This window comes from Paroedura picta, chromosome 1 (assembly GCF_049243985.1).
Source record: "Paroedura picta isolate Pp20150507F chromosome 1, Ppicta_v3.0, whole genome shotgun sequence".
In the NCBI taxonomy this organism is placed as follows: domain Eukaryota; kingdom Metazoa; phylum Chordata; class Lepidosauria; order Squamata; family Gekkonidae; genus Paroedura; species Paroedura picta.
Window position 1 is genome coordinate 151,899,806 of NC_135369.1, and position 14,146 is coordinate 151,913,951.

General features: G+C 45.3%; 1 protein-coding gene across 1 annotated transcript; it reads right to left on the reverse strand.

Annotated features, from left to right (window-relative positions):
- Nucleotides 1–2,356: 2,356 nt before the first annotated feature.
- TMEM14A (transmembrane protein 14A) lies at nt 2,357–13,107 on the reverse strand. The gene is made up of 6 exons (XM_077309169.1): nt 12,960–13,107; nt 9,962–10,009; nt 9,484–9,569; nt 7,435–7,536; nt 4,896–4,983; nt 2,357–2,931 (listed from the first exon to the last, which is right to left on the reverse strand). Exons 3-6 carry the CDS (start codon nt 9,557–9,559, stop codon nt 2,892–2,894), a joined length of 306 nt encoding a protein of 101 aa, XP_077165284.1. The 5' UTR covers nt 9,560–9,569; nt 9,962–10,009; nt 12,960–13,107; the 3' UTR covers nt 2,357–2,891.
- Between the last annotated feature and the right edge of the window lie 1,039 nt (nt 13,108–14,146).

Below are 14,146 nucleotides of genomic sequence, written 5' to 3' on the forward strand. Positions count from 1 at the left end.
GAGGGAATGAGTCACCCCACAATGTCAAACAGTTTGGCCTGCTGAACCTAGATTAGACTAATGACTGAAGCACAAAACCTGAGTCCAGTGGCACCGTTAAAACCAACAAAGTTTTACTCAAGGTATAAGCCTTTTTTGCATGCCTGCCGTGTCAGATATTGTGAAACAGGATTTCCTCAGCCATTATATGTAGGTAGAGGGTGAACAAATGAACATACAGTGTAAGGAAGATGTAGTGCACAGCTTACTGAAATGGTTAGGAGCACGGACTTCTAATCTGGTAAGGCAAGTTTGATTCCCTGCTCCTCCTCCACATGCAGCCAGCTGGGTGGCCTTGGGCTCCCCACAGCACTGATAAAGCTGTTCTAACCTAGCAGTAATATCAGGGCTCCCTCACCCTGGACTCAAGTACTCCCAATTATCGCACTCTGGTGTTAAGATCATACTTAATTAAACCATGTTTTGAAAACGGAGTAGCATTGGAGTCTTTCTTACTTTAAAATGCCAACTGGAAGTGTGTATCTACCTCTAGATGTGAAAGAATGTCCAACAGCCCCTCAACTCCTATCTTAGAAGCTGTAAGCATGCCTTTAAAACTTGCATATCCAGGCACAGGGATAGACTTCCCCATTTTAAAAATATGTAGGGAAAATAACTAGCAGTTAGGTTGCTAGGCCCTTCATCTGCTCTCTTATATTGTAAGAAGACTCAATCCTACATTGGTTGCAATCCCTAGTCCCAAAGGAATGAAGGGTGCCAGTCTTCAGGTGGGATCCGGGGACCCAACAGAATTACAGGTCATCTCCAGATAACAGAGATGGGGGTGGGGAGGAGGCTTTGGAGGGTGGAATCGATGGCATTGTACTTCACTGAGGTCTCTGTCAGCCCCGGCCCCATCCCAAAAGCTCCTGGGGTTTATGGCAGACCTATACCCCACATCCCCTGGCAACTCTATAAGGAATACGCACATACATGGCAAAATCTTCTGTAAAGATTTTTCTCAAATTCATGACCAAATTGGTAAAATACTTAAGTGCTGAGAGCAGCTCTGTGATGCCGCATCTGTAGGGAGGATCAGAAACCAAACTGTTCATATTTTTATTTTGGGCGCTTTAAATTTTCCCTCTGCAACTAGCATGATTGATTTGTGGTGACCCTACCTTTCCCCCATGATATCCTGGAGTGGATATAAGTCTCAATATTTCAAAAACCGCCATGAGTAAATGTGTGGTGCATCCTGATAGGGCCCTGCTTCGGACAGGCCATGCCCACTCTCTGCCCTTAGCCGGTTATTTTAACAGCGAGCCCACTGTTAAAGATTGAACCAAAGATTGAACCATTTCGGAATGCTTTCATATGGAAACAATTTCTACAATAGGTCAACAGTACTACTTTCTAACTCAGTCAAGTGCTTTTTCCATTCACTTTGATGTGGCAAAAGCTGAAATCTTAAAGCATACTCAAGTAAGCCCGACTCCAAATATGTTTAAGAAAAGATGTTAAAATCTTTGTTTTTTTAAATATAGAAGAAGAAGAGTTGGTTCTTATATGCCGCTTTTCCCTACCCGAAGGAGGCTCAAAGCGGCTTACAGTCGCCTTCCCATTCCTCTCCCCACAACAGACACCCTGTGAGGTGGGTGAGGCTGAGAGAGCCCTGATATCACTGCCCGGTCAAAACAGTTTTATCAGTGCCGTGGCGAGCCCAAGGTCACCCAGCTGGTTGCATGTGGGGGAGCGCAGAATCGACCCCGGCATGCCAGATTAGAAGTCCACACTCCTAACCACTACACCAAACTGGCTCACATATACTTTTCCTATGGAAGGGCACAGAGAAGTGACAATACATAGCTTCTCTCTGACAACTGCTTATTTAAGAGCCAGTTTGGTGTAGTGGTTAGGAGTGGCCACATGCAGCCAGCTGGGTGGCCTTGGGCTCGCCACAGCACTGATAAAGCTGTTCTGACCGAGCAGTAATGTCAGGGCTCTCTCAGCCTCACCCACCCCACAGGGTGTCTGTTGTGGGGAGAGGAATGGGAAGGCGACTGTAAGCCGCTTTGAGCCTCCTTCGGGTAGGGAAAAGCGGCATATAAGAACCAACTCTTCTTCTTCTTCTTCTTAAAGCATTACAAGTGCACTGGTCTACAGTTTAGGAGTTCAAATCTCCACCCAACAATGGGGCTCCCTGGGTACCTCACACTAGTCACTTCCTCTAGGCCTAACTTACCTTCCAAGGTTGTAGTGATGATAACATGGAAAAGAATGCATTTAAGGGCGACCCTTTGTTCACTAAAAGAAGGAAGGAATGGAAGTCAGAACTATACAAGCAGCTTCTAAATGTTAACAACTGCACATCACATGCTTTCAAAATATTAAACTTTATTTTATTTCAGTAGTTTCTATCTTTGCAATTTCAAGACAGGAGTAGAAATTGACAGCGTTTTAGAAATGCAAAAGATATCCATGATGTTGGTTGCAATACAGTATTACAAATCTGTCCCATTTCATTGCATAATTGGCAAAGTTCAACCTAGGTCTACATATTTGTGTCCTATGACATAACTTATCTGGGTTTCAAAAGTCATTTATTTGGGAGAAAGATGTCATGTAATATTTTGTCACTTCCCCCTCCCTCTCCAAAGCTGCTGCCTGAAGGAGGAAGGGGAGGCAAACAAATGTTTAAAGAGACAAGCCAGTCAATTGTCCTTAACAAACACAGTGATTTCCATCATTAAAGAAATATAGCTTGAAGAATGAAGCCCAAAATCCATGAGTGACAACATTTGTTTTCATTCAGTACCAAAAGGAAGTGCTGCATATTTCCGTGGAAACATTCAAAGTACAAAGTTTGTTCATGTGGAATGATACGAATACTGATTCTTGCTGCTTTGGTCTCACACCAGCAACAGCACAAGTCTCAGGATCATCAACAGGCTGCAAAAAAAAACAAAAACACAAGAGTAAAATTAAGAGACATGTAGTTTGCTAAGGCTCACTTTTTAGGGTGGATGCTTTGGAGCAGTTATTAGCCTCTCATTTGGAAGACTCAGGTTCAAATCCCCACTTTGCAATGAAAGCCTATTGGGTCACCTTGGACAAGTCCTACTCTCAGACTAATCTACTTGGTCTGGGTTGTTACAATGACAAAATGGAAAAAAAAAAGGGGGGTGAACCATTTTTGCTGTCTGATGCTCCCTGGAGGAATGGTGGATTTAAATGTACTAGACTACAACAAAACAAAGCATAAAAAGATTCACCACAATAACCTCAAATTTCCACTGCGTAAAGATGATGTTGTGAGATGAGGGGCAGATGGGCAAGATATGCTGGGCCAGTTATAGGAATCGTGGAGAGGTGTCCCTGTGATGGGGAGAGAAAGATGCACTCCTCTGGATAGACAGCATCATTTACATTTACAACCTAAAGGGAAAGCATGCATGCTCTCTGATGTGTTATCACTTTCTGATGGGAGATTATGTGTTTTGGTGGGCTTGTGACCCAGGATCTGTCAGCTAGGTTGGCTAAGGCTCTAGGAGTCCATGTGGGAAGGGGTCTGAAAAGGGGAGCTGCCCCTTTGTTTGAGGCCTCGGAGGGTGTTTTGCCATTGCATTTTTTAATGTTTGAAAGCAGTGCAGTCGCCCATGCTTTTGGGTTGACAGATGGGAACGAGGCTTTGCAGGTGTGTCTGGACTATGCAACCGGCAAAGACAAAATGTCCCATAAATTGTAGGAATTTGGTAATGTTTCTTTTGATTGATTAGCTCTACCCAGAGTCTGTAGAAATAAAGTTGTTTAACTGAAGAGTCTACAAAGTTCCTTACTCACCGCCTTGCTACTCAGCATGCTAAAGAAATTCACCCTTATGGCAGAACAAACATTTGAGTCCAAAGGGACCTTTAAGACCAACAAAGTTTTATTGGTCGTCAATTCACACCTTGAATAAAACTTTGTTGGTCTTAAAGGTGCCTTTGGACTCAGATTTTGCTCTGCTACCTCAGACCAAAATGGCTACCCACCTGAATCACCCTTGTGGTGCTGACCTTGGGCGAAATCACAGGACAGATGAGCTGATTTTTACCCAAAAGAGGCAAGAAACAACTTTCTGCCACAGCTTCTCAGCTGGGATGGGAACTGGCAGGGGGACTCTATGGGGAAAGTCCCCTCATGTTTAAAGGGCAGTAACACTGCCCTGCCCCAGATGAGTTCTGCAGTCTGCGTAACTTATACAAATATATGTGTATTGGGTTATTTTGCATATTCACATTACTGGCATGGATCAGTCTAGGTGGGACCAAGCATGGGGGGGGATGGCCCAGAACCAGTGGAGGCTGGACTACACTGCAAGCATATTACCATGATGGTGTTCAAGACAATTCAGAAATAAAACAGAACGCCTTCTTCACAAGTCATGAGATTTTATGAATAGAATGGGGCTATGCCCCAGCACGAGAAGGCAATTCTGCCAATTTTTGTTGATTTTTCTTCTCCACGGCAACAAATGCCATTATAGGCCATCCATCCATCCATCCATCCTTCAGCAGTACTTTTGAAGGGCTTCAGAGAAGCTTCAGTTTGCTAGTTATGAACTTGCAGCAATCAGTTATGCAGACTTTTGCTACTGCAAAGCCTGACCAAGATCTCCCCTACCACTCTACTTCTCAGGTTTCATCAGGTGCTGCCTGTGCATTAATCTTAAGGTCAAGAAAGAACATGAAAATGTTCTTGATTCTAATTCTATACCTAATATAATATATTCTTCCTTTGCTATGTGTCACAGCCAAACTAACAACAAGGACCTGTTTGACTCAGTTTTTTAAAGTACTCACTAACAGGACAATACTACTTTGCCATAAGTCCCACTCTTCTCCCCCTGGTAGATATGATATATTTTTTTTTACCTTAGGCCTGATAGAATTCCAGCTGGCATTAATCTCTTGGTCTTCTTAAACCTTACTCCCATTACAGTGGTCAGAATAAATGCTGTGACTGGGGAAAACATACAACATAGTTACTTTCTTAAAAAGCCTTAAAAACTAACAATATCCTGCTTCTGTCTTTCCCAAGTGCTTTGAATTAGACATGTTACAAGATATATATAAATTCTTCTAATCTGCTAAGCCAAATAGTACACTTAAGTAAACTACCTAGGCATAGTAGCACCTTACGGAGTGTGCACTCCTTAACTATGGGTATTCCAAACTTGCAAATTCAAAAATTCTAAAACTGAATGGGCAGCTACATTCTCCCTCCCAAAACACAACATAGGCATTCTTTAACTACAATTCTTTTTTTTTTTAAATAATGCTCTACGAGCAAAAGGTACCTCACAAAATTTCACTAGTACACCACATTTAAAGGTGACCTCACTGTCCTTTTTCTCTCTTGGGTCCTGCTCCTATAAGCTGAGCTTCCCAAGAATGTGGCAGAACTAGGGTGTGTTAAAAAAACCCCGAACAAAATGGCATTTAGGGGGTTTGAGTATATTGAACCAAACTGACAAAGGGCGTTGTGGTTGGACGCGATCAGGATAGACACCGGCCAGAACATTGCATGGCTAAGGGAAGCAGTGTGGGATTGTGGTGACAGCTGGGCCATGGGATCACCAAGAGTCAGACTCGACTGAATGGCTAACAACAACAATATTGAACTTGAAAAATATTGGTATTTCCTGATATTCCTGAATCCCAACACTGGAATGGTGTTTGGATTCAGTAAATATTTGGGAATCATTATTTTTAACTCCAGTATAGTCAATGCTTTAGGATATAATGGAGAATGAATCCAGGACTTTCTAGAGTCTCGGAGGGTAGCCTGTTTTTGAGGTAGATGCAACATGTTTGCTGGTGTCTCTCCTCAATCTTATCCCCTTCAAGTTTCAAAAAGACTAGACCAGGGAGTCCATTTCTATGAGCATCCAAAGAAGGTGTTCCTATTCTCCATTGCTTTCAGTTGAAGGGGGGGGGGGAGGCATTTAAAGAGATCACAGTCCCTTTAAATGCCTTTTGCAAGCCACAAGTGAACTCTGAAGGCAATCAGAGGGTAAACTGTCCCTTTAAATACCTTCTGCAAGTGGTGAATTCACCCAGAAAACATTTAAAAGGACTGCAATCCTTTGAATTGCCTTTAAAGTTGATTATCTGGCCATCCCAAAAATTTGGGTAGCCATTTTGGATAGCCAAAATTCAGCTACAATTCATATCTAACTGAAATAGTAACTGGAAAATACTGATAAAATTTATCAGCTATTTTTTTCAACTCAAATATATTGAATGCACCTCCCCAGTTTGAACAATGCTCTGAAGGAAGGTATGAAGGTAAGGAAAGAGTGCCGTAGGGGGCAATCGCTTTATTATATACAAACTATACAATCCTGAAAGGCATAATATAGCTAACCGAAATTAAAGTATTATGACAAAAGACCAATGGCCAAATCAACTTGGGTAGAACCCTGGCAAGAACATTAGGAGAGCAATATGAATTATGCTCAGATTAACGAAACCCTATTAATACTCTTGTAGTGCACCTGTACACACTTTTCCAGACTGAGCTTCACTTAACACAGTGGGACTTATTCCTGAGTATACCTGCCTAGGGTTGCACTATTGGGTGCAGCTGAAAGTTCTGATTAGGTAGAGTGGGCCTTTTTATTTCAGGTTCTGGGATATTCTGGCCTAGATCTTAGTACAATACACCACACACCCACGCCCTTATGCTCAGCAAGCTTCCTAGTTCATTTAATGTATTGTGGATGTATTGGCACTGATGGGGTCACCTTTTATCACCTATGCACTCTGCTTTTGCAACTAAACCATTAGTTGAGGCTATTAGTCTGAACCCCCAAATTTATAGAGTTTAGCTGTTATCTTAGTTGGTTAACAACTGTAACAATGGGTTGCTGTTACATATTTGGCTAAGCCCTAAGTGGGAGGAGAGTGGGCGTGGCCAGCCAGGTGAGGGCCCAATCACCTCACCACACCCACGCCCACTCCCGCCCACCCAGCCAGCCAGGGGCTCTCTGCCGCCATTGTCGGCAGCGAGACCCCCAACGCCCCCCCCCCAGGACACAGCTTGGTGCCCTGGGGTGGGGGGAGTTGTGAAGCTTCGCCGGGGGAGGGAGGGAACGGGCTGGGGAATGCTTCAAAGAGGGTGCATTTCGCGGGACCGCAGGAGCACCAGGCTTCAGCGGGGTTTAGGGGGGGGAGAATGCTTTCTCGGTCCCACGGAGCATGCCCGCCGCCTCAAAGAGTTCTGACCCCTTCAGCTGTTGTAGAAAATGTTGTGTACTAAACTGCAGTTCTTATCACAACACAGAACTAAAGATCCATGATCCTGACAAAAAGGTCATGAGATATTTCTGTTTACAATACAACACCGAAACCATGAGAAGCATGTACTGAAGTGGTAGTGCGTTTTCTTTCACTAAGCCAAGGTACTTACATAATGATACCTTTACATCTTTGGGGTTATGTGTCACACAGTACGCTCCATACAAAGCCAATAGGCCAGAGACAAGGCCGGCAACCAAAGAGATTTTGCTGCCTACAGAAAACACGTAAAGATCAGTTTTGAAACAAATCACTTTTTGAAAGAAACGGGAGACTTGAAACTTGAAAATATTAATTTAAAATATATTCTCACAGAACTGTGAATCCAAAGCAACTTCAAAGCAGAAAGTTCATCAAACTGAATAATTTTCCTGGTATATATGCCTGTATTTTCTCCACTGCAATCACATGGAAAAGTTACTGAAATCAAATGGGTCTTTTATGCCAAGGAAAGTGAGGAAAGAAGCATCTATTGACACTGGGCAGGATCCCATGGATTCCACTGAGTAGGCATCTGGGATTTCAGGGGTTCTACTGCAGCCTGCCATGGCCTTTCCCAATGCTGTGCTGCCCATCAGTATGAAGCAACTTTGCAAAGGTCAGGCAAAAGAACTCCAAAGCAGGGGTGGGTGGGGTGGGCTCAGAGGCTTGAACTGTGTGCAGATGTCACAGTGCTCTTTTGACTGTCTGCCTTCAGCTGATTAGTCATGCCCATGCAGGCAGATCAGTAGTGTGTTTACCCTCACATAATGATCTGCCAGAACTGCTCCAGGGACCTTAAGCATATCTGGATGGAAAAAGGGACCTACTATCTAACATGCAAGGGAACAACTCCCTCTAGTGAGCATATTGCTATCGTCTATGTAACGCCAGAAAATAGAAAACAATCAATTGAGAAAGGTTTCAAATGCTCTGGTGGGCAAAACCTAATCCGATCTTTGGATTTACTTAAATAATAAAGTGAGTAAATGGCAAGGCTGCACAACTGATTTATTAAAAGAAAACAAAAGGCCAGTTCAGTAAAAGCAATATAGGATGAGGTGAGGTCTGACTCTGATGACAGCTTATGTGGAATTAGACTCTTATAGTCTTTATTAAGGTGTCACTGAATGTTTGCTTTATTTTGCTGAAACAGGCTAACACAGCCAACCCACTAGAACAGGGGCGGCCAAACTGTGGCTCTCCAGATATCCATGGGCTGCTGGCAGGGGCTCATGGCAATTGTAGTCCATGGACATTTGGAGAGCCAGTTTGGCCACCCCTGCCCTAGAACTATCAGCATGGAAATCACTTTACTTAAATGACTATAGTATTATTTGTCCTAGCTGGGCAGACATAATGAGCCTTCAGCTCTCTTTTTCTTAAAGGGAAGGCAGATAAGTAGAAGAAGAGGAAGAAGAGTTGGTTCTTATGCCACTTTTCTCTACCAGAAGAAGTCTCAAAGTGGCTTACAGTCGCCTTCCCATTCCTCTCCCCACAACAGACACCCTGTGGGGTGGGTGAGGCTGAGAGAGCACTGATATCACTGCTCGGTCAGAACAGCTTTATCAGTGCTGTGGTGAGACCAAGGTCACCCAGCTGGCTGCATGTGGGGGAGGAGCAGGGAATCAAACCCGGCTTGCCTGATTAGATGTCTGCACTCCTAACCACTACACCAAGTGGATGTTTTGTTTTAGTTTATCTAATAAACGAACATCCCGTCCTATCCCTTAAACTCGGAATATCTTATGACGTTTTCATATGCAAATACTTCTGACCATAACTGTGAATTAACATTTGGTCACAGCTGGAGAGGGCGTGGAATGAAAACTATTATGAGAGCCAGTGATGTTAGGGAACAGGACTAGAAGGCCTAGATTCAAACTTCATTCCCTCACTGCTTGACCCCTTGTTACAGTATGTGGTCTTTACATGTGTCTGTCTATCGCGAATGAGCCCATTTCTCAATATGGACTCAGAGCTACACAAGAGAACCCAGGATTTCTTTTCTTTTCTTTTTTTTGGGGGGGGAGACAGGACACACTTTCTGCCACAGTATCTCACATTCTGTCCTAATACCCTGCAGCCAGTCAAACTCTTATCTTAACCTCAACTCTCAATGATGCTGTGAGAACAGGAAAGCATGACATAATCTTATTTTTCTGCTTCCTACAGGATCTACCTTTGCGAATGTATCCCACGGCACCTCCAAGACCCAGAACTGCAGCATAAGCAACTCCAATCCAGTCCACGCTCATGATGAAAGATCTAAAGCAGAAAGAAAGGAACAAATATGAACATAACAGAACTCAGTGGATTCGAGCTGGCCTTGTGACTAATACTGTGGACCTCCTAAATAGCTGATGAGCAGAATATATGGGTTAAAGTGAATTTTTACTCTGTTCAGTTGACAACTGATAGATTTGTTTGTTTTGAACTAATCTACTGTATTGAACAACTTTACTGTGTGTTTGATCTTGCGATGGCCTATGGCCTAGTGCAATAAAGTTTGACTTCTAACAAAACTCAGTTAAGAAACGAAGGCTATCAAAATGACTCTGTGAACCCCTAGTCATGAAGCTGATTTCTCTAAGGAACCAGAATGTGTTGGCAAGCTTTGTGTAACAATATTGAACTTAAAGCGACCAAAGTTCACCTACCTTCAACTATGTAGCTGAAGGGAGCTTCAGGTGGAGAGCTGTGTTGGTCTGCAACAGAAGATCAAGATTTGAGTCTTGCATTACACTAAAGATCAACCTGATTTCCGAGCATTTCAAAGTCCACACCTCTTTCTTCAGATACAGATGTAACTGAAGGGTCAATATAATCCTTCATCCCTCCCACAGTGTCATGTCTCCAACAATAATGGTTTCTTGCTGCAAATGGGCAAACTGTTTCATTTCACTTGGGCTGATCCTGCAGTCTGTATGAATGTGCCTGCCCTATGCTGTAGCAAAATTCATGCGATCTACATAGAATCTACATAAATTCATGCGATCTACATGCCCTGCAATGACAGCAACAACACAGTGCTTGAAACGGCTTCCAGGAGCAAAGCAACCCTTGAATACGGCCATCTGAGCAAGCCTTCTTTTGGTGCCCTCAGGTGCTAGAGGCTACCGCTAGAGCAAGTTTCTCCCTGTACTCCTTCTTTATCAGAACTTCCATTGTTATTTATTCTAAACAGTTCTTTCCGGCCTGTCAATTCCAACATGGCTGCCAATACTAAATACATAATGGCTTGGAACAAAAGGTTCTGGTTCACTAGTGGTGTTATTCTGCCAATGGAAATCTCCTTGTACTGGCATAAGGTCTCCCTACTCCCAACCCAACCCAATCACAATAAAGCAACAATAAATCTACTAATAAGAGCAATAAAGCTGCATCAATAAGTAGATCAGCCACCATTAGGCAACGATAACAGTTCTGCAAGAATGCATTTTCGATAACATGCTTTGGGGTTTATATGGAATGCAGTCTAGCATTTCCATATTTCCATATATACTCCAAGGTCACCATTGAAATTTCTGTTAATGTTTTTTTTTTAAGCTTTGGGAGAGCCCCTGATAAGGGGAATCAGGCTGTAGCTGGAAGCAAATATCAGCAAAATCCTCTGCACTTGTGGGGATCCTTGGAATATGGCCTATATGCCTTGCAAGCAAAACCTTTTCCTTTGCTACTTTAAGTATTGGCAGTTCCCCTTTGAAATGTTCTTTATTTGAATAACTTCTAGCTCAGTGATCCCCAGTCCTGTTGCCAGGTACCTGCTTGCCTTCTGAGACCAAACGTCATGTTGCATTTTCTAAACATGTTGGGTCTGGGTGAATGGAATCCTGCACACGTAGCACCAAAATTCAGTCAATAACTTCCCTACCCTGGCCATTTTGACTTAGGAAAATGGCACTTTGTGGTCCCAAGTTGAAGCAGGCCCTGCAGTCCTTTAAAATGCTAGTCCCTGCAGCCGCAATGCAGGAAAACAAACTGGCTCACGATGAAACTCTGAACCTGAACGGTTAGAAAATAAAGCATGTTTGGATCTGAGTCTTGAGGATCAAAGTTAGAGGGGGTTCGAAGGACCTTCACGTTGCTTCCTGTTCTCTGGATGACTAAAAAAGCACTGTACAGGTGCATTACAACCATGAGTCCTTGACTTTGCTCCGTCTCTGAGCTTGGGAACTTTTCCCTATGACAGTGCTGGCAACTGTGCTCTTTCATTGAAGAAACAAAACAAAAGCAAAACTGGAATTAGGCAGCCTCCTTCTCATAGGAAAGTGCAATCCTGAGCGCCTCAGAAGAGGCCAGAAAGTATCAGCTCTGGGTCTACTGACTGCCATGCAGCTGCCCCCCCCCCCTGTAGGAGGATTCTTGGCTTGATACCTAACATTTTAGGACGGGTCCCAGCCTCATGAAAATCATTTTCCAAAAGGGCTCGCAGGCTCAACAGAATTGGAGACGGCTGCCTACCCTTGCAATGAAGATACACAGTATCTGATCGCTGTCCTTGAAACAGAAGATGTCCAGAAGCTGAAACTCTTGTTGGCTTCTTAAAACAATTATAATTTGAAGTTCTGGTGAAAGGTGCCTTTCCAACTAGGCACCCACAGGGTGCTGGCAGGTGTGAACTACTGCCCTCATTTCTCTGTGCACTTATGCTCCTGCTGCCTGTCAACTTGGCCACTGCCAGGACCTCTTGCCTTTATCTGCCTGCATCACAGGTATCAACAGGAACATCTGACTGCCTTCAAAGGCCCTCCAACAACCAAAACAGGATCAACCAGCCGGCTATGCTTGCAATGACTGCTTCTCCCACTATCAGGCCTCTACCCCAGGCACAAGACTTACTGAATCGCTCATCACTGGGTATCAGTATGGTGCAATGGCTAGAGCCGTGAGTCCCTGGTTCAAATCCCCACTCTGCCCTGGAAGGTGGCTGGGTGGCTGGCCACCCCCCTCAGTCTTCTTGAGCGAGTAAAATGGAAGGTGAAAAAAAGATGCTGTAAGCAGCTTTAGGTGCCTGCTGGGGAGAAAAGCAGGGCATAACTCGTTTAAATAATTAAAATCTGCAGAGAGGGCCTCGTCTAAGGGATTTCTTCCATGCAATGTTTTGTGTCCTTCGCAACCCTGTGAGAAATGGTTTCCCCCGTAATCTTGTCGAGATACATCTGGGCCTCCCATTCAGCTCACCCCGGTCTCCAGTAGAAGGAAAAGTCAGAAGCCAGTAGGCAGATAACTAAAAGCACCCCCCCCCCCATGACTGCCTATCTTTCATGGCCCTTTCCCGTTTTGCAAAAGGTAGGGCTTCGGCACGTGCAAACTTAACCTCTCCGTTCAGTTGCAAACATGCACCGAGACAGCCGTCTTTTAGCATGGCAACAAGCCCCCCCCCCCCCGGGTCCCCATCAAGGCAGGCGAGCAATGGTTGCAGGGGCTCGGGCCAGGTGCCCAGGCAAGAGGAGCCGGTCGCGGGCGAGGGAAGGAAGGGCTTTCCGAAGCGGCCCCGCGGCCCCGAGCAGCTCGTGCCAGCCAGGGAGGCGGCTGGGCTCGGGGCGGAAGCTGCGGCAGCCCCTGGAGACCCCAAGCGGGCGCGCGCCCTCCCCTCCCAGAGCCTCCCGCCCCCCAGGCAGCCCCATGCCCAGACTGTGGGGCGAGCAGCGTCACCTCCTTCGCAGTCTCCGCAGACCGCCCTCCTCGGCACGTCCCACTCTCGCGAGCCTCCGGGAAAAGGCGCGCTTCCGCGGAGAGGCACAGCGGCGCCGCTTTAGCGCTTCGTGGGAGGGAAGGAGAAGGAGGAAGGGAGGGGGCGCCGCCCGCCGACACGGCAGCCAGCCTCTCGGGGAGAAGAACACGGGACTGCGAAATAGCCAAACCTCCCCCCCCCCCCTCACTCTCTCTCTTTTTCAGACACAGCCTTTTTGTGGGTTTTTTTTGTTATTTGTGGTGGGTGTTGCGGTTTGGAAATGCGCTTCAACCGACGCGTGTCTCTCCCTCGGGCCCCGCCTTGCCTGGCTTTCGCTTGGCCAACAGCCCTTTTCAGAGGCGCCGTGTTAGTTCTTGCTACGCTACGGCGGTGGGGAAGCGATTAAGTTAGCCGGCTTTAAAAAGCGCAATGTCGCCACCTCGTGGGAAAAGGGGACATCGCTTCAGGAAGCCTGAAAAACAGGTTTTTAAAAGTTGATCGCTTTAAAAAAGGACGGAGGTTACGGTTTCTAAAGCAGGCTGTGAGAGGATTCATTTCCAACTCCTGTAGAAATGCAGCAAGAAAAACCCCATCGAGCTGTGCCTTTTTATGTATAAAATGTAGCTTGGGACCGCCCAGGAAATCCAGGATTGTTACTCTTAGGCAGACACTGGCAAACCTGTTCATCTCTTGCCTTGAAAAGCCTCTGGTCACCATAAATTGGCTGCGACCTAGGGATACCAGCCTCCAGGTGGGCCCTGGGGATCTCCTAGGATAGCAGATGACAGAGATCTACAGAAAATGGCTGCTTGGGAGGGTGGACTCTATGGCATTATATCCTCAGGATCCATCTCCAAGAGCTAGATCTGGCAACCCTACCTCTCCATCCCCAGCTGGTGGCCGGGGGGGGGGGGGGTAGATCCAGCAACCCTGCTGGGTGGCATTTCCCACGGCTAATGTTAGCCCCTTCCTCTTGCTGCACTGCAAAGGGGGCATTTCACCACATACATAAACAGAAAGGAGGAGCACTGAGGGAAAGCCAAAAAAAAGCCCAGAAATTATTTTCACCCACTAGCCGAAGACAATGATAGAGAAGAAGGAATGCTTCAGTCAGTAGCCATGTTGATCTGTAACGGAATGGCTAGATTTGAGTCCAGTGGTACCTTAG

Coding starts and splice junctions, on each gene's coding strand:
- TMEM14A (XM_077309169.1), bottom strand. CDS start 9,559: ATGAGCGTGGACTGGATTGGAGTTGCTTATGCTGCAGTTCTGGGTCTT. Junction 7,537..9,483: donor CGTGGGATACATTCGCAAAG/GTAGATCCTGTA, acceptor TGTTTTCTGTAG/GCAGCAAAATCTCTTTGGTT. Junction 2,932..4,895: donor GGAATTCTATCAGGCCTAAG/GTAAAAAAAAAT, acceptor TTTTTTTTGCAG/CCTGTTGATGATCCTGAGAC.